General features: G+C 45.7%; 1 protein-coding gene across 2 annotated transcripts in view; it reads right to left on the bottom strand.

The window, feature by feature from the left end:
* The window catches only part of LONRF3 (LON peptidase N-terminal domain and ring finger 3), a 39,627-nt gene extending 16,587 nt beyond the window's left edge, over window positions 1–23,040 (bottom strand). For both annotated transcript variants that reach the window (XM_038748394.1, XM_038748395.1), the window contains exons 1-7: window positions 22,255–23,040; window positions 18,807–18,925; window positions 17,516–17,638; window positions 13,239–13,394; window positions 10,849–11,119; window positions 8,633–8,723; window positions 1,691–1,805 (exon numbers count right to left, since the gene is read on the bottom strand). In XM_038748394.1, coding sequence (XP_038604322.1) covers window positions 1,691–1,805; window positions 8,633–8,723; window positions 10,849–11,119; window positions 13,239–13,394; window positions 17,516–17,638; window positions 18,807–18,925; window positions 22,255–22,960 — 1,581 coding nt within the window. In that variant the 5' untranslated portion in view covers window positions 22,961–23,040. The remainder of the gene's footprint in view (window positions 1–1,690; window positions 1,806–8,632; window positions 8,724–10,848; window positions 11,120–13,238; window positions 13,395–17,515; window positions 17,639–18,806; window positions 18,926–22,254) is intronic.
* Between the last annotated feature and the right edge of the window lie 482 nt (window positions 23,041–23,522).

The raw sequence follows: 23,522 nt of genomic DNA, 5'->3' as shown, positions 1-23,522 counted from the left end.
TTAGGTGCTACAATTGTTTCTAATGTAGTTCTCCCTTGCCTGTCAGATTCCATTTTCAAATATACGTACTGTAGTTTCTAACACTACCAGATCAAAGAAGCTTTCCTGAAACACACAGCATAACACTCCATTTGTGTTGCAATGAAAGGAATAATTCTGGTTATTTCTTTATGGCCTTTCAAATCTCACGAAGCATTAGAATGACTGTGCTAAAATGGGAGGGCTCGAGAAGTAGCGTAGCTCAATCAATCATATTTACTGAGCGCTTACTGTGTGCAGAGCACTGTACTAAGTGCTTGGGAAGTACAAATTGGCAAGCTCAGAGGACAAGTACAAGCTCAGAGGAAAGAGCACAGGCTTGGGAGTCAGAGGTCATGGGTTAAAATTCAGGCTCCGCCACTTGTCAGCTATGTGACTTGGGGCAAATCACAAGTCTGTGCCTCAATTCCCTCATTTGGAAAATGGGGATTAAGACTGTGAGCCCCATAGGGGACAACCTGATTACCTTGTATCCCCCCAGTGCTTAGAACAGTGCTTGGCACATAGTAAGTGCTTAACAAATGCTATCATCATCAACTAACTTACCGGCACCTTTATGCCGCTGTTTCCTGTCTGAAATGAAATGCTTACACACATTTTTCCTTCTAATTTGGGACATTTTCCTCTATGCATAATGACCCATGATGATTTCTTTCTCCACCCTGCTCACATTATACAAAAAATACCATTCTAATAAAGGAATAGGTTACATATATGTAACCTTGATATGGGCAGGGAACATGCCTGCTAATTCTGTTGTATTGTACTCTCCCTAGCGCTTAGTACAGTGCTCTGCACACAGTAAGTGCTCAATAAAAACAATTGACTGAGTAAACAAGAGCTAAAATTTATGTGGGAATTGATGCTTATGGAAATTATTGTTACAGACCCAGAACGGGGAGCTTCGGAGTAAAAACTGATGTACGAGAGGACACAAGTATTGTGGTGTTCGTTTTTTTTAGCCCCTGAAACCAGTGCCCCACCCTGATTTGCACTGAGCCCGGCAATCTGGAGTTTTTAAAAGGCTGCCTATTTGAGGACCACAAAAGCTAACAAGATAGAGTAAAGCACTCACATACTAAGAAGGATTTAGGTGTGTAGTCTTGGATGGAGGCAGAATAGACTAAATGACCTCCTCAAGGTCACTCTCATCCGTGTGAACTCCATACATTCTTACCACTTGTCAAGCATCTTGCTCTCAAATGCTTTCTTAATCTTTCTCTATGTGAGTGTCTCACAGGCCTATCAATTTCAGGGCAGCAACTGTGTCTTATTTGGTGTCCCTCATGACACCTGGCAGACAGGGTTTAAGGAATGATGGGTTTATTTATTTATCTATTTATTTTACACGCCAGCCTATCAATTTCAGGGCAGGAACTGTGTTTAATTCAGTGTCCCATGTGACACCCAGCACACAGTTAGGGCTTAAGGAATGATGAGTTTATCTATTTATTTATTTATTTATTTATTTATTTATTTTTACGCCTCGTAGATGTAGTTTACAGTCAGATCACAGATGCCTGTGATGGGTAAATACACCAATTGCTTTAAGTGATTTCTCCCTTGGTCAATTTTGGGAAGGATCTCTCCTCACACTGAAAATGCTGATGAATCTTTCCTTATTGTACACGTTCAAAAATTACAGCTTTACCTCTGAAAGGCCTTCTTTGCACAGGGGACACTTGGGGTTATGATCAAGGCATCTTTCAAGACATTTCAGGCAGAAGGTGTGTCCACAAGGGGTGGTGACAGGTTCGTAGAAAAGTCTGTAATAGAGTAATAAAAAATAAAGATAACTTGAGAAAAGACTACAGCCGTTAAGTTTATGCTCCTTTTACTATTACTTGAAAACCAAGGTGTTGAAGTAGGTAAAATTTTTAACCGAAACCCTTTAATGAGGTTGAGAAGTATTAGCAGCACTTTTTATTTAATTCTCTTCTCGGGATCTAGAGGCTTTGTTGTCTAGTGCCTTAAAAGTAAAAATTATTGGTTTTAATCTAATTTTAATTAACAGATTTTGTCCTATCATCCTTGCTACCGCCAATGAAGTGCCTGTATAAAAAAAAGCTTATATATAATTTTACAAAATACCAGCTAGCAAATACCACTCCTTTAACCTATGTTACATTTTGGAATGAAAAGAACTGAACATTGCACAGTATCTGTCCTGGCTATAAAGTAGTAAATCATTTATTAAGTGACTTCAAAATGAAAATCTACTTAGAAGGGGTTTCTAGAAAAACTGGGAATAATAATGATGGCATTTGTTAAGCGCTTACTATGTGCAAAGCACTGTTCTAAGCACTGGGGAGGATACAAGGTGATCAGGTTGTCCCACGTGGGGCTCACAGTCTTAATCCCCATTTTCCAGATAAATTAACTGAGGCACAGAGAAGTGACTTGCCCAAAGTCACACAGCTGACAAGTGGCGGAACCTGGATTTGAACCCATGCACTCTGATTCCCAAGCCCATGCTCTTTCCACTGAGCCACGCTGCTTCTCATGACTTCTAGCTTTTGGTTTCCTGAAAATGCTTTAAACTCAGAATATCATGGCCATTTAGAGTCATTTGAAACAATTCAACATAGTGTTTTTCTGGCCAGAGGAATGCTCGTCGATGTTCATTAAGGAAATAAATCCAGTTGCCACAAAACTTGGACAATATTTTAAATACTATATTTGATTTTATGTTTACTTGCTTTTATGGTTTTTGGCACCATAGTTTCCAAAGGAATCAATCAGTGCTATTTAATCAGCTCTTAATGTGTGCAGAGAACTGTACTAAGCGCTTCTGAGAGTACAATACAATTAGTAGTCACAACCTCTGTCCACAGGTGTTTAGTTGCCCAGTTGATTGCACACAGGCCTGGGAGTCTGAAGGACCTGCGTTTTAGTCCCAGTTGTCTGCTGTGTGACCTTGGGCAAGTCACTTAAATTCTCTGTGCCTCAGTTATCTCACCTATAAAATGGGGATTAAGACTGTGATCCCTATGTGGCGCAGGGGCAGTGTCCAACCCAATTACCCTGTACCTTCCCCAGTGCTTAGTACAGTACCTGGCACATAGTAAGCGCTTAACAAACAAGAATAATAATAATGATGGTATTTGTTAAGCGCTTACTATGTGCAAAGCACTGTTCTAAGCGCTGGGGGGGATACAAGGTGATCAGGTTGTCCCACGTGGGGCTCACAATCTTAATCTCCATTTTACAGATGAGGTAATTGAGGCACAGAGAAGTGAAGTGACTTGTCCAAAGTCACACAGCTGACAAGTGGCGGAGCTGGGATTAGAACCCATGACCTCTGACTCCCAAGCCCGGGCTCTTTCCACTGAGCCATGCTGCTTCTCTGGTGAAGCACTGGAACCAAACCTGAAGAACATGAATCCAGGTGTTTAGCCTTACTGATTAGAAGGCCTAAAAAAATCATCAAGTTATTTCTTGGGCTGCAATTATAATTATTAACATCATTATTACTATTATTAGAAGAGGAGCCAAACATTAGCTTGTTGTGGGCAGGGACTGTGTCTGTTTATGGTTGTATTCTCCCAAATGCTTAGTACAGGGCTCTGAACACAATAAGCGCTCAATAAATACAACTGAATGAATTAAAATATATTACATATTCATTCATTCGTATTTATTGAGCGCTTACTGTGTGCACAGCACTGTACTAAACGCTTGGGAAGTACAAGTTGGCAACATATAGAGACTGTCCCTACCCAACAACGGGCTCACAGTCTAGAAGGGGGGTGATGACAAAGTATAAGGCTATGTATATAAGTGCTGTGGGGCTGTGAGTGAAATGCGTATACTTGTGGATTCTTAATTTGATTTACTCAAAATGTCGAAGGCTAGAAACATCACAAGAAAGACCAAATTCCTAATCAAACACACAAAAGGCTAATTACAGTTTTTCTCAGGTATGCTCAATTGAAAAGAAGCAGGTGATGCTTTCAGATGTTACAGGAGGCTGTAGGAGGAAGACAAAAGCAGATCCTATAAATGAGAAGAGCACAAAGTGAGGAACCAGCTCTAGATGGTGCAGGCCAAAAAAATACAGAAGTGGCTAGAAGATGGGGGAGGGGAGGAAGCTTCAGAGGCTTCAATTTTGATTTGGAAAGTAACATTCAAGTTTTGACTTGAGAAACCAAATGTCAACATTCATCCCTACTTGTCCTTACTCTGGGGGGAGCATGGCCTAATGGACCGGGAGTCAGAAGGCCTGTGTTCTATTCCCAACTCCATCACTGTCCTCCTGTGTGGTCCCACGAGTCATTTAACTGCTCTAGTTTCTTCATCTGTGAAATGGAGGGAAGAAACACCCGCTCTCTTACCTCTTAGAGAGTGAGCCCTGGGTTTAGCACATAGTAAGGGTTTATTAGCTACCACAATTATTATTGCTCCTCTCACAGACTCCAAACAGTATTTCGTGTAGGGTGCCATTGAGGATGGTGTCCTGAGTTTGAGTCTGCTGTTCAGACCTTCCAAATGGTTGCTGCTGGGAAAGGCCTTTGGAATTGGGTCTTTAATGGATTAATGATTAAGATTGAAATTGGCACGAAACCACAAAGACACAGCCAGCTAATTAAATGTTATTAATTGCTACAAATGCTGACATTTAGTGAGCATATGAGTGAATATTCAAAATGTCACAGCCACCTTGTGGCAATAGTTACAGTTAATTTGCCCCGATCTTAATTATTTAATGAACAAAAATACTGCTACAAGTCCTGCATAACTGCTCTGAAATCTTGAAAATACCAGATGCTTAAAATACATTTTACCTTTTAATAAACTACTTCTGTGTTTAGGGCCACTTAACAATGATTGAGAAATTGTAATTCATCATAATTTGCTATATAAGTATCTCTCTGATTTTGGAGTACATATAAGCATGCTTCCATCCCCTCTCTCCAGGTCTTTCACCTACACTAATGATTTCTGAAACCACTACAAAGACGTATTTTATTTTTAGTCAGGGCAAGGACATACTTCCTCAGAAAAAAGCACTTTGTATTGTTGCCATGATAAATGCTCTCGGTAGAAACCAGCCTAGACAAAACCTCAGCTTGTCTGGAAATAGCTATCATTTTTCACTGGCTACATCCTTGTATTGTGTTGTTTTGTTCCCAGAGAATTGGAGATGTATAAATAGGCACTGAAAACCCTAGCTTCTTGCGCAGGCAAACTAGGTTAATAAAGCTTCTGACTTCAATTGTTAAAGGGGTCACTGGGTCACTAGGTAACCGGCACAAGGTATTGAAGCATTAAGCACTGCATCTCGGTAACAAGACATCCCTCCTCACCCTCCTCCGCTAATTCCTGGAGCAGGTGGTTTGAAAGCAGTCCTGTTTCCAAGACCAGGGTTCCTGAGGGCTAAGGTGCAGAGGGAAACTCCCCCTGGGCAGAGACATTGAAGAAGATGCCTGAGACAGAGCCTTGACTCTAGTTAATGTCATTTTTCACTTGAAGGTCAAGCTTAGGAAGGTTAAGGTGGTTCTTTTCTCCAGGAGGCTAACTTTGAAAGCCCTTGTGGACCAGAAACCCCATCTATATTTCAGGGCTTTTTTTTGTTTTGTTTTTTGTTTTGCAAAAACAGCCAGATTCTAGCTGTAACTTGCCATATCAATCAACAGAATTTATTGAGTGCTGACTCTATAGAGAACAATGTACTTAGCCCTTGAGAGAGTATGACAAAGTTAGTAGACATGAGAACCTGCTCTCAAGGAGCTTATGATCTAGCAGGGAAGACAAACACTAAAATAAATTACCTTTGGGGAAAGCAGAGAGTTAATGATGTGTACACAGTTAACAATACTACAGAGTTAATAATGTGTACAGTTAATGTGTACATCCATGCTTTGGGAGTGGGGAGGGAAATGGGTATCCAAGTACTTACATGATATACAAATGCTGGAGATCGATAGCATAGAAGGAAATAGATTGGGGAAAGGGTACATTAGTCAGGAAGGCCTCCTGGAGGAGATGGTGGAGACTGGGCAAAGAATTCCTCCCAGGAGTTTGCTTTTCAATTTTAGTTTTTTAAGTGGGTCAGGGCTCATAGGAAGGGAAGAAGCAGATATTTGCAGAATGTCTTAGAGTTAGCAGGTGAGCCAGCATTAGGCTGGAGCCATTCTGATTACACTTCTCTCTTGGACCCAGTTTTCAGTGAGAAGAGCATGGCCCAGTGGATAGGGCATGGGCCTGGGAATCAGAAGGACCTGGGTTCTAATCCCAGCTCTTCCACTTGTCTGCTGTTTGACCCAGGGCAAGTCCCTTAACTTCTCTGTACCTCAGTTACCCCATCTGTAAAATGGGGATAAAGACTGTGAGCCCCATGTGGGATGGGGACTGTATCCAAACTGATTAGCTTGTATCTACCCCAGTGCTGCTAACACTGCTTGACACACAGTATGTGCTTAACAACTACCATTATTATTATTATTATTATTATTATTATTATTATTATTTCATCTTCATGGAGCTACTTGGGAGGAGAGAGAAGCACAGAGAAAGGGAGAACAAAATAGGAGAAAAGTAAGAGTGATAGGGATTTTGGATGCAGGCTGGTTGGTGTTAAAAGAACATAAACTGGATTAGTCTGTGAGCTGGGTTGACTTTGGTTATTATTTTTCCCCTGGGGATGAGGGGTGGGAGGAATAAATGGTAAAAAGTGGTCCTTGCAATATTAATAATGATTGTGGTATTTATTAAGCTCCTACTATGGGTCAAGCACTGTACTAAGCTCCAAGGTAGATATAAAATAATCATGTTGGTCACAGCCCCTGCCCCACAAGGGGTTCACAGATTAAGGGAGAGGAAAAACAGGTATTTAATTCCCATTTTACAGGTGGAAAAACCGAGGCACAGAGAAGTTATGTAATTTGCCCACAGACATGCAGCCAGAGCCAGGATTAGGATCCAGGTCCTTCGACTTCCAGGTCGGTACTTGTTCCACTGGACCATGCAAAAGCTGAAAAACATGTACCATTTGGCTTCCTGGGTTTAGGGAAACATATCCCTTATTGGGAGTTGTATTTTGAGCTGAGTTGGAGCTATGTTGGGGACAGTCATATTCAGAACATTAACCCTGAGGTTTTCACTTACTGGTTTGTCACAGTCATGGCTTTACTACTGGGCGGTTTGGAATTTATTTTAAAATGTGCCATTGGAAGGGGGATTGTTTATAAGATTTTCCTTAACACTTTATTTTCTCCGGCATTTTCCACCTGACATTTCCAGTTGCATTTCAGTGAGATAACCACATTACTTCTGGGGCTGGAAGTGAAATCATATCAGTTGCCCCCAGTAGGAATGAACATATGCCGTTGGAAAATATTACTCGGCAAATATCCATATTTAATTTGCTTAACAGTTGCCATATCTGGCAAAGTATGATCGACGATTCAACTATTAATTTACACACATGCCTAAAGGAAGGGAATAAAAGTGTCAGTATGTTGGGAGACTACCTTCCATTTATAATTATGATTAACAAAAATCAACTCAGAATACAAATGTAAGCAAAAAAGGTGTACCCACAGTTAAGAAGACAAGTGACAATCCCATTTTAGCCTGGTGATAACAATAATGATGGCATTTGTTAAGCACTTACTATGCACAAAGCACTGTTCTAAGCGCTGGGGAGGTTACAAGGTGATCAGGTTGTCCCACGGGGGGCTCACAGTCTTAATCCCCATTTTACAGATGAGGTAACTGAGGGTCAGAGAAGTTAAGTGACTTGCCCAAAGTCACACAGCTGACAACTGGCGGAGTGGGGTTTGAACCCACGACCTCTGACTCCAAAGCCTGTGCTCTTTCCATTGAGCCACGCTGCTTCTCAGCGCTTAGTGATCAGTGCTGATGCCCCAAACCCCCCCTTTGGACCCTCAACTTTTGAGAGTTACACGAAAAATTTTCTGAAACCCAGATTACTGGCAAATCCTACAGTCATAATGATACTTTACTCCCTTGAACGAGTTGAAACCCCTTTACCATGTCTAATCCCATATCCCTGTGGGATGTGATGCAATTTAGAACATAGCAGGCAATGAATGGGATTGGGAAAGAGTTTGAAGGCAGTTGCACCTATGTGCAGGGCTGATAGGAAGGAATTACTAGACACTTAATCCCTTAAATTGCCTTTCTCCAAGCAGCCAGCCGCACAACTCCACCACATGGAGAACTCCTATTCACATCAGTGCCAAAATATCGGTCCTTACCTAGGCTGTACTTTCAAAGTATACTGAAAGTTGGGCCTAGGTTAGGCAGGGTGGCCTGCTTCCTATTTTAAGTCTTCTTGGGCCAGGAGTGGGAAAAGGGAAGGAAACAGTTCCTGGCATGAGCAGCAGTGCAACTGTTTATCCACAGTGCATCGCAAATGCACAAGACCTGTCTTAGGCACAACCACACGTACTACACTGTGAAATCAAGCCCAGCTGAGAACCGACTTCACACTCCTGGAGCTTGGCTCAGGACACTTTTCAGTTCTGGCAGGACTCTACACGGCACAAATTGTGCAGATGGGGCAACCCCAACCCCAGACTCATAAAATGTCATAAGAGCCCAGTAGGTAGGAGACAAGAGTGGGTACCTCATACACAGAGAACAGTCGAGATCAGATGGGTCGAAAGATTCACATGGAACACAGTGAGTGGGCTCTCTCCCCTTGGCATCAGATGGATCTGAAATGGAGGAAACAAGATTATATTAGAAGAACAGAATACACCCACAGAGAAGACGATCAGAGATTCTGCAAAAGATCAGAACCTCACCCTCACCACAGAGCTTTTTAATTCATTCCGTGCTCTTTCCACTGAGCCATGCTGCTTCTCTACTGATGCCACTGACTGATGGAGACTGCAGCAGGGTAATCAGAGAAGTAGCACTGGCCTACGGGATAGAATATGGGCCTGACAGAAGGACCTGGTTTCTAATCCCGGCACCTCCACTTGTCTACTGTGTGACCTTGGGCAGGTTGCTTAGCTTTTCTGTGCCTCACTTTCCTCATCTGTAACATGGAGATTAAAACTGTGAGTACTATGTGGATTACTGCATCAGCCTCCTCTCTGATCTCCCTTCCTCCTGTCTCTCCCCACTTCAGTCTATACTTCACGCTGCTGCCTGGATCATCTCTGTGCAGAAACGCTCTGGGCATGTTACTCCCCTCCTCAAAAATCTCCGGTGGCTACCAGTCAAACTACGCATCAGGCAAAAACTCCTCACTCTCGGCTTCAAGGCTCTCCATCACCTTGCCCCCTCTTACCTTACCTCCCTTCTTTCCTTCTACAGCCCAGCTGCACCCTCCGCTCCTCTGCCGCTAACCTCCTCACTGTGCTTCATTCTCTCCTGTCCCACCGCCGACCCCCGGTCCACGTCCTCCCCCTGGCCTGGAATGCCCTCCCTTCGCACATCCGCCAAGCTAGCTCTCTTCCTCCCTTCAAAGCCCTACTGAGAGCTCACCTCCTCCAGGAGGCCTTCCCAGACTGAGCCCCCTCCTTCCTCCCCCCCTCCCATCCCCCCAGCCCTACCTCCTTCCCCTCCCCACAGCACCTGTATCTACATTTATACAGATTTATTACTCTATTTATTTTACTTGTACATATTTACTATTCTATTTATTTTATTTTGTTAATATGTTTTGTTTTGTTGTCCATCTCCCCCTTCTAGACTGTGAGCCCGTCGTTGGGTAGGGACTGTCTCTATATGGTGCCGACTTGTAATTCCCAAGCGCTTAGTACAGTGCTCTGCACACAGTAAGCACTCAATAAATACGACAGTGAATGAATTCCTAATTGAATGCTTGGCAATGAGCAGTCTGGAAGATTGGGCTACCGCTAGCCTGGAACCTTGGACTGGGAAGCATCCCCATGACTAAGGGAGCTATGGGCCCAAAGGAAAGCCAACAGAGCCAGGTTCTAATCCTGGCTATGCCACTTGTCTGCTGTGTGACCTTAGGCAAGTCACTTAACCTCTCTGGGCCTCAGTTGCCTCATCTATAAAAGGGGGGTTAAAACTGTGAGCCCCATATGGGACATGGACTGTGTCCAACCTGACTTGCCTATATCTATGACAGTGCTTAGTACTGTGGCTGAAACACAGTCAGTACTTAACAAACACCAAAAAACAAAACAACAAAAAACCCCCAAAAGGGAGCTGAGGGACATGAGTCAGAGATGAGTAATGAGAACCAGCACAAACAGCCGCATGGCTCAGTGGGCTTGGCCAGAGGGATTCAGGGAGCTCAGAGCTGTGAATCTATACCCCTGCTCAGGCAGCTCTCTGACTGGGTCACACTTGCCTCCTCTTAACTTGCATTCCAGGGTTGCTGGGAAATTTCATCAAATATGACAATTATTATTTTCAGAAACAGCTAAAGGTGTAGTTCAAATCACGTTTAATTAAAACCCAACCTTTTCATTCATTCATTCAATTGTATTTATTGAGCGCTTACTGTGTGCAGAGCACTGTACTAAGCACTTGGGAAGTACAAGTCGGCAACCTATGGAGATGGTCCCTACCCAACAACGGGCTCCAGACTGTGAGCCCACTGTTGGGTAGGGACTGTCTCTATATGTTGCCAACTTGTACTTCCCAAGCGCTTAGTACAGTGCTCTGCACACAGTAAGCGCTCAATAAATACGATTGATTGATTGAACAAAACAAAACAAGTAGACAGGTGTCAAAACTGTCAGAATTTGAAAAAGGGAGACATCCAGCTTAACCTAATTTCCCTGAGCACTGATGGCTTGTAGTCGAGAGAGACTGACTAGTTGTCACGGCCACTCTGCCCCCAATTCACACCGGTACCTTTCTTTGAAACTTTGCTTGGCATCTTGGGACACTGGGGCTCCGAGGCACAGTGCTTCCTCTTCAGCAGGTGGCACTTTTCAGAGATCCGCACAGTGGGCTTGGCAATCAGCCCCTGTTCACTCTCCTCCGCTTCCCCCTCCTCCTTCTCCTCCTCCTCCAAGTAGTCTCTTTTGCTGTCCATCCCTTGAACTGTTTTTTTCAAACTACTGCAGCCTATCAATACTGATTCCTTCTGAACAGGATGACCTTTGCGCTGTTCCATATTTATCTAGGTAAAACAAGGCAAGAATATTGGAGACACCTAAAACAAACATCCTCTTTTTCTTCTTCCCCCTCTCTCTCCCAGCCTACCACCAGCGCCAGGGAGGTGGAGGAAAAAAATAATTAGCCCTCTGGGGAGAGGTTGATCTGTCTCATTGGAAGAGGTTCACGACTAGGCTACGAAACCAAATTTGGGCAAATTTTATCTGTTAAACTGAACTGAGGAAATAATTCTTTATAATTGGCCTTAAATAAATGTTAAGAAGCATATGTGAGAAAAAGAACACCCAAAATCCTCTGAAATCAATCTAATAACCTCAACTTTCTCTTCTTTTTTTAATTCCATGGGAGACATTTGAAAAGTCACATAGAAAGGCCACTTTTTAACTGGTTGGGTTCAAAGACCCTGCATCACAAGCCATACACTGGGAATTCTCTGGACATTATGGGGCAGAATAGAGTGTCATGATAGGTCCCCACTGGTTTGTGGTTCCACCAGTAAGTCCAACCGACTGTCTGGAAAGGATTTTCTTTTGTAATGACAGCTTGATCATTCAGATTTATCTGAGGGAGATCTCCCTCTCAACTGCCTGCCCCCTGAACAGCAGGTTAAAGTTTTCCACATGTCCCTTTCACTTTGTTTCTTCGGTGGCTGGGAACCTAATAACTGATTAGGCTATGGGGAGGGCAGAAGAGGTTAGGTTAGGTGGCTTTTCCTATCCCCCAAGGGGATGCAATCATCACTGGTATTTCTAGAGTGCAATAATAATAATGGTGGCATTTGTTAAGCACTTAATATGTGCCAGGCACTATACTAAGTGCTGAGGTGGATATAGGCAAATTGAGTTGGACACGGTCTCTGTCCCACATGGAGTTTACAGTCTTAATCCCCATTTTACAGATGAGGGAACTGAGGCACAGCGAAGTGGTGGAGACAGGATTAGAACCCAGGTCCTTCTGACTCCCAGGACTCTGTGCTAACCACTAGACCATGCTACTTCTCAGTGCAGAGCACTATACTAAGCATTTGGGAGAGGAAAACAGAAGCAAGGCACACAATCACTGCCCTCTAAAGACTTGAAAAAATGCAAAAATATGCTGTTCAGGGATTTTTGCTGAATAGCAATAAGTCTTCGCACACTATCTTTTTTTCCAGAATCTCAAAGCATTTTACATATTCTCTCTTCCTCAGAGCAAGGAAGGATCTGTTCTTAAATTAAGCAGCAAAACCTAGTGTTGCTCTCCATCCAAGTGGTAAAGGGGCAGGGAGGAGAACTGCATAGTTCCCTCAGACCCTGGAACAATCTTTGTTTTGGAAAGAAATTTGCCTTGCCATTTGGGATGAAAAAACCCCATCTGGCAGGTCACCAGGGGATATGACAAGCGCTTAGTACAGTGCTCTGCACACAGTAAGCGCTCAATAAATACGATTGATTGATATGACAACATCCACTCCCACTGTGGATTGAGGAAACTGGAACTGAGCAAGACTGAAAGTCAGAGTTTCTAGGTTTAGTTTCTGATGTGTCAACTGCTTGCTATTGATCTTGGGCAAATCACTGATCTGTCTGTGTTTCAGTTTTCTTATTTGAACAGGAAGGCAAAAACTCCAACAAATCTCAGAAGAGTTGCAAGTAAAATCCCTGTCCTGCTAAGACCTACTCTACTCAGGAATCTTAGTGAAAGAAAGTAAAAAAAAAAAAAAAAAAAAAATCAAAGCTTTGGTTAAAAAACACTGACTTGTCCAATGTTCAGGTCATGTATTTCTGACAAAAATCAGAAATGATGAACTTCTAATTAGTACTTTGGACAAAAAGGCAAATACACAAAAGCTGAGAGGGTGAAACCCAATATAAAGAGAATTAAGGAAATATATTCAAGTCTGATAAAACAAGCCATATTTTATGTGTATTACATGCCGTACCAGTCAGCTTTCCTTAGACTTCTTCCTGGATCAGTGTCATTCTGTCCTTGCAATTTGAAAATTTGCCTTTCAAGAAAATAAATTCTTTGAAAACTGGCACTAGTCACTTAGTTTTCTCACAAGCAGATAGGGAAAAGCCTCCCAAAAGCTTGAACTTTAAACAGCAGAATAAAGCAGCACACACACCAGAGTTTAGCTTTACCTCGAATAACTTTTGAAGGTGATGACTGGTGCCTCCTGATCCCAGGGAATTTAGGAGATTCCCCTTTAGTCTAGGGTGATGCGACAGCAGCTGCAGGATATCAGGAAAATGTTCCTGAGCATTTTCCGGAAGAGGTGAAAATAAACTAAATAGAAGCTGTGAGAGAAAACAGAAAACTCACAGCTTAAGTATTTTTGTAGTCATTGATGTGAATGCAGAAAGCATCATCCAAAGCAAAATCCAGATGAGCTGTTTGCATGGGGAGTAAAATTTAGAATAATAACAACCCAAAAGATGAGCTAAAGTCTTTTTAAAAATGATTTTTTTTCAGTAGCATTGCCATTCACACTGTCCTACATAACTATCAGCAGTGACTTTCCAATCCATTTTCTGGGCGGAAGAAGAAGGAGAAATTCTGCTAGAAGAATCAATTTAGACAATCTCCATAATTTAAAGAACATCCCACAGAGAAGAAAACCAAAACCACCAGTTTCTTTGATTTCCCTTCCTGTATGTGGCTCCCTCCCCAGAACCAGAATAGTCCCAGTGACATCTAGATTAAGGAAGGGAGGATGTTCAGCAGAGATGTCTGTAGCATACCCTAACTGTAGTTTATTGTACTGTCTGTCTCCCCCTATAGACTGTAAGATCCCTGTGGCCAGGGATGATGTCTACCAACTCTACTGTACTGTATTTTCCCAAGCACTCAGCACAGTGCTCTACACAAAATAAGCGCTCAATAAATACCATTTACTGATTGATAAAAGGAGGAAAAGAGAGAAGCATCATGGTCTAGTGACTAGAGCACAGGCCTGGGAGTTAGGAGCTGGGCTCTGCTCTAATCCTAGCTCTTCCACTTATCCGCTGTGTGACCTTGGACAAGTCACTTAACTTCTCTGAGCCTCAGCTACATCATCTGTAAAATGGAGATTAAGATTGAGCCCATGTTGGACAGTGTCCAACCTGATTAGCTTCTTTCAACCCCAGTGCTTAGTACAGTACCTAGCAAGCACTTAACAAGTAACAAAATAGACAGGTAGGATCCACTGTTGCTTCTCATTATTTAGTAGCTAATACAATGAAATCAGGCAGATTTCTGGGGGAAGCAGAAGTCTAGAATTAGAGCAATTCTTCAGAAAATCCAGACATAAATAATATTTCACCTCAGTCTCCTGCAGAATTGAAGTAAAAGCATGTGTTGAGAAGAAGAGTAAGTGCTCAATAAATACGACAATGAAGAGTGGGAGTGTGGTCTGAATTTTCAAGACAATTCCCTCAGTTCTTCTCTTCACACTTACAGTGGAGGGCCATGGTGGTCCTCTAGAGAACTAACAGAAAGATAACAGCCCTTACCCTCTTCCTCAAAACTTAATTCACAAGATAACTCTGCTCCTACATGGGAAAGGTGATTTATTAACCTTTGGAAACATTTACTCCCAATCAGTTATAAAAAGCCTACTTGCCAGATATTTGAATTTTTGAAGCACCAGTCATCATGCCCAGGGCCAAGGGTGGGTCGGGGGGGGCGGGGGAGAGTAAAATGTCCCAGACCTCAGGTGTACAAAACTTATGCAGCTTCCAACCTCCACTCTTTGCAGGTTGGAGCTGGACTCGGAAAGCATCTGAGTACCTCAGTAGGCTAGCCAGTTTCTAATGAGCTGACACATCCTGTAGTTGCAGAGAAAGAAGTGACTCCACTTTTCTTAAAACATCAAAGAGATTGGGGCAGTGGGGAGAGAACTATAAGTGAGAGTCTCACACATCCCTGAGACTGATGGTTTTAGCAAGCAAAGATTTGATCCATTTGATTAGTCAGAATTAAAGATCTACCATGGAGCCTTAGAGAGACTGATTAAAATATCTCAAATGCCTGGGATGGGCTAAAAAAAAAAAAGACAATTTAAAAAACCTCCCGTTGGATGACTTAGGGGACTAATTAATACCGAGTGAATCTGAGAACCCCACTCTATAACCTTTAGCCACTAGCACGGTTCAAGGCACCAAATGAACACAGGCGGCAGAAAGTCTTCAAAGCCTGAAATGCTTTCATCACATTCTGTTGAAAGTAGCTTCCACATGACACCCGTTGATTTACAAGTGTAGGCTGGAGTCGGTTCAGCAAGAGCAGTGATGTCAGAGGCAGCCAAACCGCCCTGGAAATGAGCAGCAGGACTTGAGAGGACTGACGCACTCTGTGGCTAAAATGCTTCTCGCTCCGACTGGTAACCAGCTGCAGGTGCAGATCCCTGCACTTTACTTGATCTGTTCTGAATGTTTTTCCTCCCATTTATGAGCACCCAGTGACAATGGATCCATCACAGAGCTGTAGCTTCAGGACACGGGGCCACACAGTTTGGGAAAGAGGAGAACCCAATCCCCCAAACTAAAGGGGTGATGGTACAAAACTGAAACCCCCCTATTCTCTAGCGCCATTGCTTATGGAAAAGGACCTCTTATTTCCTGGCTTCTGGGCACCACTTCTATCTCATTCCTTCTACTCTCTCTCTGGTATTGCTACTCCAGTTCCGCCAAAACAAACCCGGAACTGGAGCCTGGTGAACAGTGATAAGTAAGTGAGTGGAGGGGGAAAGGAAGGAGGGAGGGAGGGAAACTCTCTTTACAACAAACTGGGAATTAGCAATTAATAATTAATTATGGCATGTTAAGCTTAACCTGATACAAGTTAATCAGTTTAGACACAGTCCCTTTCATACATGGAGCTCACACTCTTAAGTAGGAGGGAAAACAGGCATTGAATCCCTTCTTTATGGTGTCTTAAAATGGTATTTGTTAAATGCTTACTAAATGCCAGGCAATGTACTAAGTGTTGGGGTTGATACAAGCTGATCAGATTGGATACAGTCCCTATCTCTTTCCACTAGAACATGTTGCTTCTCTGGAAGTTATGGCTTTTTAAACAAAACTTTTCAATTCAAGGGGTGAGGGGAGGTTTTGTGTTGGCAAACTTAGTAACCACAGGCTTGGACAGCCTCATGAGGGGTGAGAGCTGAGCAATAGCACCATGGGAACTAGCCCAACTGCAAGTCCAAAAATCATTCATTCATTCAATCATATTCATTGAGCACTTACTGTGTGCAGAGCACTGTACTAAGTACTTGGGAGAGTACAACACAACAATAAACCGACACATTCCCTGCCCACAATGAGTTTACGGCCTCCCAGCCAACCCCATAAAAAACAGCTCCCTATAATGCTCTGAAAAGCGCAAATGTATGGCCAGTTTATCTTCTGTTCTGTACTTTTCATCTTCCTAATCAGAGTGGGCAGGAACCTTGTCTTCCAATTCTGAGAAGTATTATACTCTCCCAAACACTTAGCACAATGCTCTGCACACAGTAAGCGGTCAGTAAATGCCACTGGATGACTGATTGATTGATCTGATGGAATTACAGCCATCTCTGACCACAGCCAGATCAGCCCTGCTCCTGTAGTGTCCTTTTTAGGAAACTATAAAACTTACCCTCTCATCCCAGCCGCACGAATCAGATTCCAGAATAATACGGGGACACAGCTTAGTCCCTTCCTAGATGATGCCTGCACTGAGTATAGGACCAGATTACGAATCAGATCGAATATGTCATCATCTTAATGTAAAAAAAGTAACAACTGAAGCCAGCTCTACACAATAGCTTTCTCACTGGGAGCTCAGAGTCGCCTCAACAATCCTCACTAAATGCCGATTTTAAAAAAGAAAAAAAACCACACACGCACACCCTCTGAGTCAGAAGCAACAAGCTCATGTTTCCCACAGACAGCCCCTACTGATATAGAATCACAAAATATTATTTTGCCAGCTGTGCAGTCCTTCCCTAGGTCACTAACTGGTACTAACACACTTTCCTCCCCATTCAGGCTACGGTACAGGACATAAAATCACAGGAGTCAGCATTAAATTATCTTGTTCAAACAATCGATCGATTATTGGTATTTATTGAGCACTTACCCTACGTGGAGCACTGTACTAAACACTTGGGAGAGTACAATAGTGTTAACAGACAGGATCCCGGCCTCGACTGTGAGCCCGTTGTTGGGTAGGGACTGTCTCTATATGTTGCCAACTAGTACTTCCCAAGCGCTTAGTACAGTGCTCTGCACACAGTAAGTGCTCAATAAATACGATTGAATGAATGGATGAGGAGATAACAATCCTGTTCTTTTCCCTAGGAGCAGGAGGACTAGGGAGAATGCAAGCCACACCTTAGTCAATTCCAACAAAACAACCAGGAACAAATTTCTAAAGGGCGACACCAACTTACCTTCTGGGCTTCAAATTTGGCCATCCTGTTTCCCCCATCTAGGGCAACGCAGAACAGAAACTCCCTTAAGGCTTCTTCTATTTTCCCCAAATTAGCCAACGCTTGTCCTTTCCGCAAGCGACCCTGAAAGAAAAAGGATTCACAGTTCTTGTCCCACAGATTCTTGAGGCTGTTTTGAAGTGTCAGTAAATGAGAAAGAAACAGAAGGCCAAACGTCTACCGGACACAAGGACTGCTGGATTCAGCTTTGTACAGTTTAACCATTTCAAACTCCTGCCCATGCCAGGGAAGAGTCAGTAGTCTTACACCTCCAGCAAATCCCAGCAGAAATTCTAATAAGGTTATCTGAGAGACAGCAAGGGAGAGAAGCAGAGTCCTCAAATCCTGGGACCACTCAGATATTCTGAACTCTAGAGGTGGGGAAAATCTTTCCCAGTCTCCCTACCCCCTTAGCACTGGTGATCTTTTCTATTCCCACTAGGGAGGCAGGGAGGCGAATGGAAAGAGCACGGGCCTGGGAAGCAGGATTTCTAGGTTCTATTCCCATCTCCACCACTTGGCTGCTTTGTAACCTTGGGCAAGTCATTTAATCTCTCTGCACCTAAATTTCCCCATCTGTTAAACGGGGATTAAGCCCCTGTTTTCCACCCCTTAGACTGTGAGTCCCGTGTGGGGCAGGGACTGTGGCTTGCCTTGTTTATCTTGTATCTACCCTACCCAGCACTTGGCACAAAGTAAGTGCTTAACACATACCACAATTATTGTCCTCGATTCCATGAGCCAATTATGAATGCTAAGGCGAGAAGAGAGCTGATTGTCAAATTCTGAAAGCTTCTTCTACAATTCAAGAATTCCTCGTATGCGGACAATATCTTTGTTCTCGTTCTTTGCCTGTACACGTGAGAATGAGCTGACAAAGCTAATATTTGCCGCTGATAATAGCTAGACTGGTCCGGCCCACCCCAACCCCATCTAACCCCACCCCAGTTATTCTTTTCAGGGGGAGGTCACTTTCTCTCCCCTCACCCTGCCAGAGCTTGCCCCTCATTCTTCCCTCATTCTTGCCAGGGTCTGGGAAATAACCCAGGGGACAGAGGAGAAAAGTGTGCTCTTCAGACAGAGGTTACTGCTGGGTTTCCTCTGGGTTGACCACGAAGAGAGGCTTCCCTGTGGCCACTCCCAGCTGTCTACCACATGTGCAGGTCTGAAGATCACGGAGCACCCTGGGGCTGTAATGGATTCACCAGGCCCAAGTTCCATCCCAGAATACCACATCCCCCAATGAATGCACCTTCAGCCAGTGTGGTCGGAGCTTGCAGGCCATTTCCGCATCACGCAGTGCATCCTCTCGGGACTGTAAGGTAGAGTTGATCTGAGACCGGTTGCTATACAGCAAGTGATCATTTGGAGCTGTCGATTAAAGGAAAAGAAAAATAAATTTCACCACTCTGAGCCCACCCAGTCACATTTAAATCACCATCAATGGTATTTAGTGAGTGCTTACTGTGTGCAGAGCAGTATAGTACGTGCTTGGGAGAGTACAACAGAGTTGGCAGACATATTCCCTGACCACATCAAGCTTAAAATGAGAGACGTGAGTTGGCCATGGCCTAGTAGGTCTCTGAACTTGGAATCACGATCCGTGTTCAAACACCCTTCCCTTGATAATCTGCTTGCAAGACCCCAGACGGCTCATTTTGAACTCTCGGAACCTCAGCTTCCCTATCAGTAGATGGAACCACTCTAACAACAGTTAACTGCTTGATGGTCTTCGGATACCAAGGAGTGGTAGAAGGACAAAGAGGCATTTCACTAAGATCAAAGGCCTTTGGAAGTAAGAAAATCAATCAATAATATGTATTGAGCATTTACTGTGTGCAGAGCACTGTACTAAGTGCTTAGGAGAGTACAATCAATGGGGTTGGTGGACCACAATGAATTTACAGTCTAGAGGGAGTCCGACAGTCAACAATCAATCAAGAAACAGTGTTTATTAATCACCTCCTGTATGTAGACCACTATACTAAACTCTACTACAGTAGAGTTAACAGACATGATCTTTGCCCTCCAGGAGCTTACAGCCTAGTTGTGGAGACCGACACTGCAATTAGCAGGAAGAAGGAAGAAGGGATATGCAAAAGGAATCTGTGCATAAGTAACAGATATTAATAATAATAGTGATGGCATTTGTTAAGCGCTTACTATGTGCAAAACACTGTTCTAAGTGCTGGGGAGGATACAAGGTGATCAGTTGTCCCATGTGGGGCTCACAGTCTTAATCCCCATTTTCGAGATGAGGTAACTGAGGCACAGAGAAGTTAAGTGACTTGCCCAAAGTCACAAGGCTGACAAGCGGTGGAGCCAGGATTTGAACCCCTGACCTCTGACTCCCAAGCCCGTGCTCTTTCCGCTGAGCCATGATGCTTCTCTAGGTTATGGATGGCTGCGAGTAAGCAAGTGTGTCATTGGTACAGAAGTGGTAGCTGGGTAGATGAGAAATACATCGGGAAAGACTCCCTGTGAGAGATGTAACTTCAAAAGGGTTTTGAAGAGGAGTAAGAGTTGTGGCCTGGTGGATATGAAGCGGGAGGGAGTTCCAGGCCAGGGGAAGGGTAGGAGCAAGAGGTCAGAGGTGGGAGAGACAAAGAGGGTACAGTGAGTAGATGCGCTTGAGAAGCAGAAAGGTATAAGCTGGGTTGAAGTGGGAGAAGGGAATGGATAAGTAGGAAGGAGAGTTCTAAGTTTCTGCTCGATGTAGAGAGGAATGGGTACCACTGAAAGCTTTTAAGGAGGGAAGAGATGTTTGCAGAGTAACAGTCTTGAAAAATGATCCAGGCAGCAGAGTAGGTATGGGATGGCTAGGGGAGACACCCGTGCTAATACAGTAATTAAGCCAGGATACGATAGAGGCCTAGACCAGAGTGGTGGCCATTTGGATGGAGAGAAAGGGGTGGATCCAAGAAATGTGGCAAAGTAACATGTAAAATGGACAAGAAAACAACCCCATAAGCCAAGCATGAAAAGAACTGGAAGAATAGGGAAAGAAGCAAATATTTCATTTAAAAAAGAACAAGTCAAAGCAAGTCCAGGAAGACACCCCTACCCCCAGCCCTGGACTGTCAGACAGATGGTAATAGGGAGAGAGCTTGGGTTAGAAATGGGCCCTCGGCTTCTTTTGGCAAAGACAGTTCCTGACGAACAAGCTGGAGGTAGCAGTGATCTTCCACAACAGTAATATTTTAATTTCTGTAGCTTCTTTTCTCCTCCATCGGAGCACTTCTGCCTAAAAGCCTTGACCAGATTACAGGGAGGAAGGAAAAAATACACAGAGATCACAGAGAAGAAAAAACACGTCTGGCAGAGTGGTTGAATCCTAACCCACTCTGACTGGCAGGGGGAATGGCCCTTGCTGAGAAAGCCCACCAAAGATGCAAAGCCCCAGTAGACACTCTCTGGGTTTCCAAGATCCCCGGAGCCCAAATACGTGCAAGTGTCGGTAACACTCCATACCACTGGAGAAACAGCACGGGTGAAACCCACACAAACCCCTCTGTGCCTAGGTCCAGGGTGATGGGTGGAGAACTGACCCAGTTTTGTTTCTCCCCACCAACTAGGCCTTCCAAGTCAGACCCCTTGCTATTTTTAAACCAGTTCCTCATCATTGTATAACACCCTGTACCTGTTGCGACTTTGAAAGGGAAGTCAACAAGTGGTGATTCCAACATTTCCCATTACATAAAGTGCCACCATGCGTCATGGCTATTAACCGGTGACACACTTGGTTACGCGGAGCTGTGTTTACCCAGGCCCTGTTGATCCCATCTGCATTTCTACATTGGTCCTGTGGGACAGGCAGAGAAGGAGCCTCACCTTCTGACTGCCACTGAGCTCTGGGACGAGAGGCAACTCACAGTGCCCATGAGCAGCTACTGACGGGTATATGTGGGTGTAAGGGGATGACCCTCCAGCAGACAGACGGCACAGTCCCCCGAACAAATAAAAGAACTAGGGTGACCCTCCCCACCGTCCCCCATCTGCCTAACGGGGGGGGGCTGAGGTTTCAGCCATGATGCCCACCCCCAGGAGATGGCCAATTAAGGGATTCTCCAAAAGGCCAAGACGGATGAACTTGCGGGGAGGGGAGGAGCAGCGGACAGAAAGAGAAGAGACAGAGGAGGGAAAGGGGGAGACTTTTTTTCCCCCCCAGATCAGGGGCTGGAGTCAGTGCCCGAAGAGGGAGAGGAAGAAAATAAAGCATCTATTTCAGCCGAGGGATCGTGTGATAGGAAACGGTGACAATGACTCACGGAGTGGCTCTCCGGGATGGTTTTCCGAAGCCGTGGCCCACTTCTCTGTTACCTCACCGGTTACACAACCCGCACCACGGGGGGCGGAGGGAAGGGCTGGGGAGGGGGCCAGGAAGCCCGGCCAGGAGTCGCGGGCTAAAGGGCTTATGCAACGCGTTGCTCTCCTGACCTAATTCCTTCGCGGACCCAACCAGGCCCCTCTGTCCCGAAGTTTTAAAGAAAAACAAAAAACCCCAAGGAAGAAAGGGAAGCGGCCACCCCTGAAGCTCCGGGCTGTGGGTGGGTGGACGGGGGCGGTTTCTGGGCTGAAACTCCAGGGCCCCGGGCGTTCCCTCGCGCTCTCCCGAGGACTCCCACGGGGCGGCGGAAAGTTTGGGAATTCCCGGGAATGGGGAGGGGACGTCGCTGGGCTCCCCCGAGCCCGGCTCTCACCCAGGCTGACGGCCTCGTTGTACTTGTGCAGCGCCGCCTCCAGCTTGCGCTCCCGGTAGAGGCGGTTCCCTTCGTGGCGGAGCCGCGATGCCCGGGCCGGGCCGGGGAACCACTTGGTCAGCAGGTTGCTGAGGATGACATTGACCCGCAGGGGCGGCGGCGGCGGCGGCGGCGGCGACGGCGACGTGGGCAACGGCCTCCCCGCGGCGGGCGCGTTGCACAGCGCGCAGCGCCGCCGGCCCGGCCGCTGGCGCTCCAGGCAGAGTTTGCAGAACGTGTGCCCGCAGGGCAGCGACACGGGCTCGCAGAGGAAGCCCTGGCACTTGCGGCATCGGAACCCGTCCCACGGGGCCCCCGGGGGCCCCGGGGCGGCGGGCGCCAGGCGCTCCTTGCGCCGGATGGCCTCGGCCAGCCGCCGCACCAGGGGCCCCAGCTGCTCGGCGCGCAGCTGGCGTTGGTGACACAGCAGCTGGTACAGCTCGAAGGCTTCGGGCAGGCGGCCCCCGGACGCCAGGGCGTCGGCCCGCCGGAGGAGCACCGTGCCCTCGGGCCCCGTGGGCGGCGGCGGAGGAGGAGAGGGAGAGGGAGACGGAGGAGGAGCGGGCAGGGGCCCGGGCGGCGGCGCCGGTTCCGGGAAGGGGCCCCCGTACATCGCCAAGTTCTTGCCCGCCAGCCGCAGCATGAGCCCGGCCTGGGGGGAGCCCATGGCTGGCAGGGCTGGGCGCGGCGGAGGGAGAGGGGCGCCTAGGGGCCCCGGGCCCCCCGGGACCGGCCGGGAGTCGGGGGGGGCGGTGCCGCCCGCGCCGGCGCCTCCCGGAGCTCCATGCCGCCCGCCCCGCGCCGCCTGATAACTGTCTTGTCTCCGCGAAGTGTTATATAAAACGCCGCCACGTGACCCGCCGCGGCGCCGCTCATTGGCCGGCGGCGGGGAAATTGTTACAAAACCAGACAGTTTTGTAACCGTGTTGCGCTTCGGCTGCCTCGGGATGGTCTTTCGTTTTCCTGGGTGGGCTGTTGTCGGTTTGTTGTTGTTGTTGTTTTTAAGTGGAGCTGTTCGGTTCCTCCCCTTTACCGGGGACTTGTTTCCTCCCACCCCCTAGGCGTACGGCGGCGTTTCCGTGCCGTCCCTCCCCCTCCGCCCCTCATCATCATCAATCGTATTTATTGAGCGCTTACTAGCATCATCATCAATCGTATTTATTGAGCGCTTACTATGTGCAGAGCACTGTACTAAGCGCTTGGGAAGTACAAATTGGCAACACATAGAG

This window comes from Tachyglossus aculeatus, chromosome 6, assembly GCF_015852505.1.
Source record: "Tachyglossus aculeatus isolate mTacAcu1 chromosome 6, mTacAcu1.pri, whole genome shotgun sequence".
NCBI lineage: Eukaryota > Metazoa > Chordata > Mammalia > Monotremata > Tachyglossidae > Tachyglossus > Tachyglossus aculeatus.
This window is presented reverse-complemented; position numbering and strand designations above follow the sequence as displayed.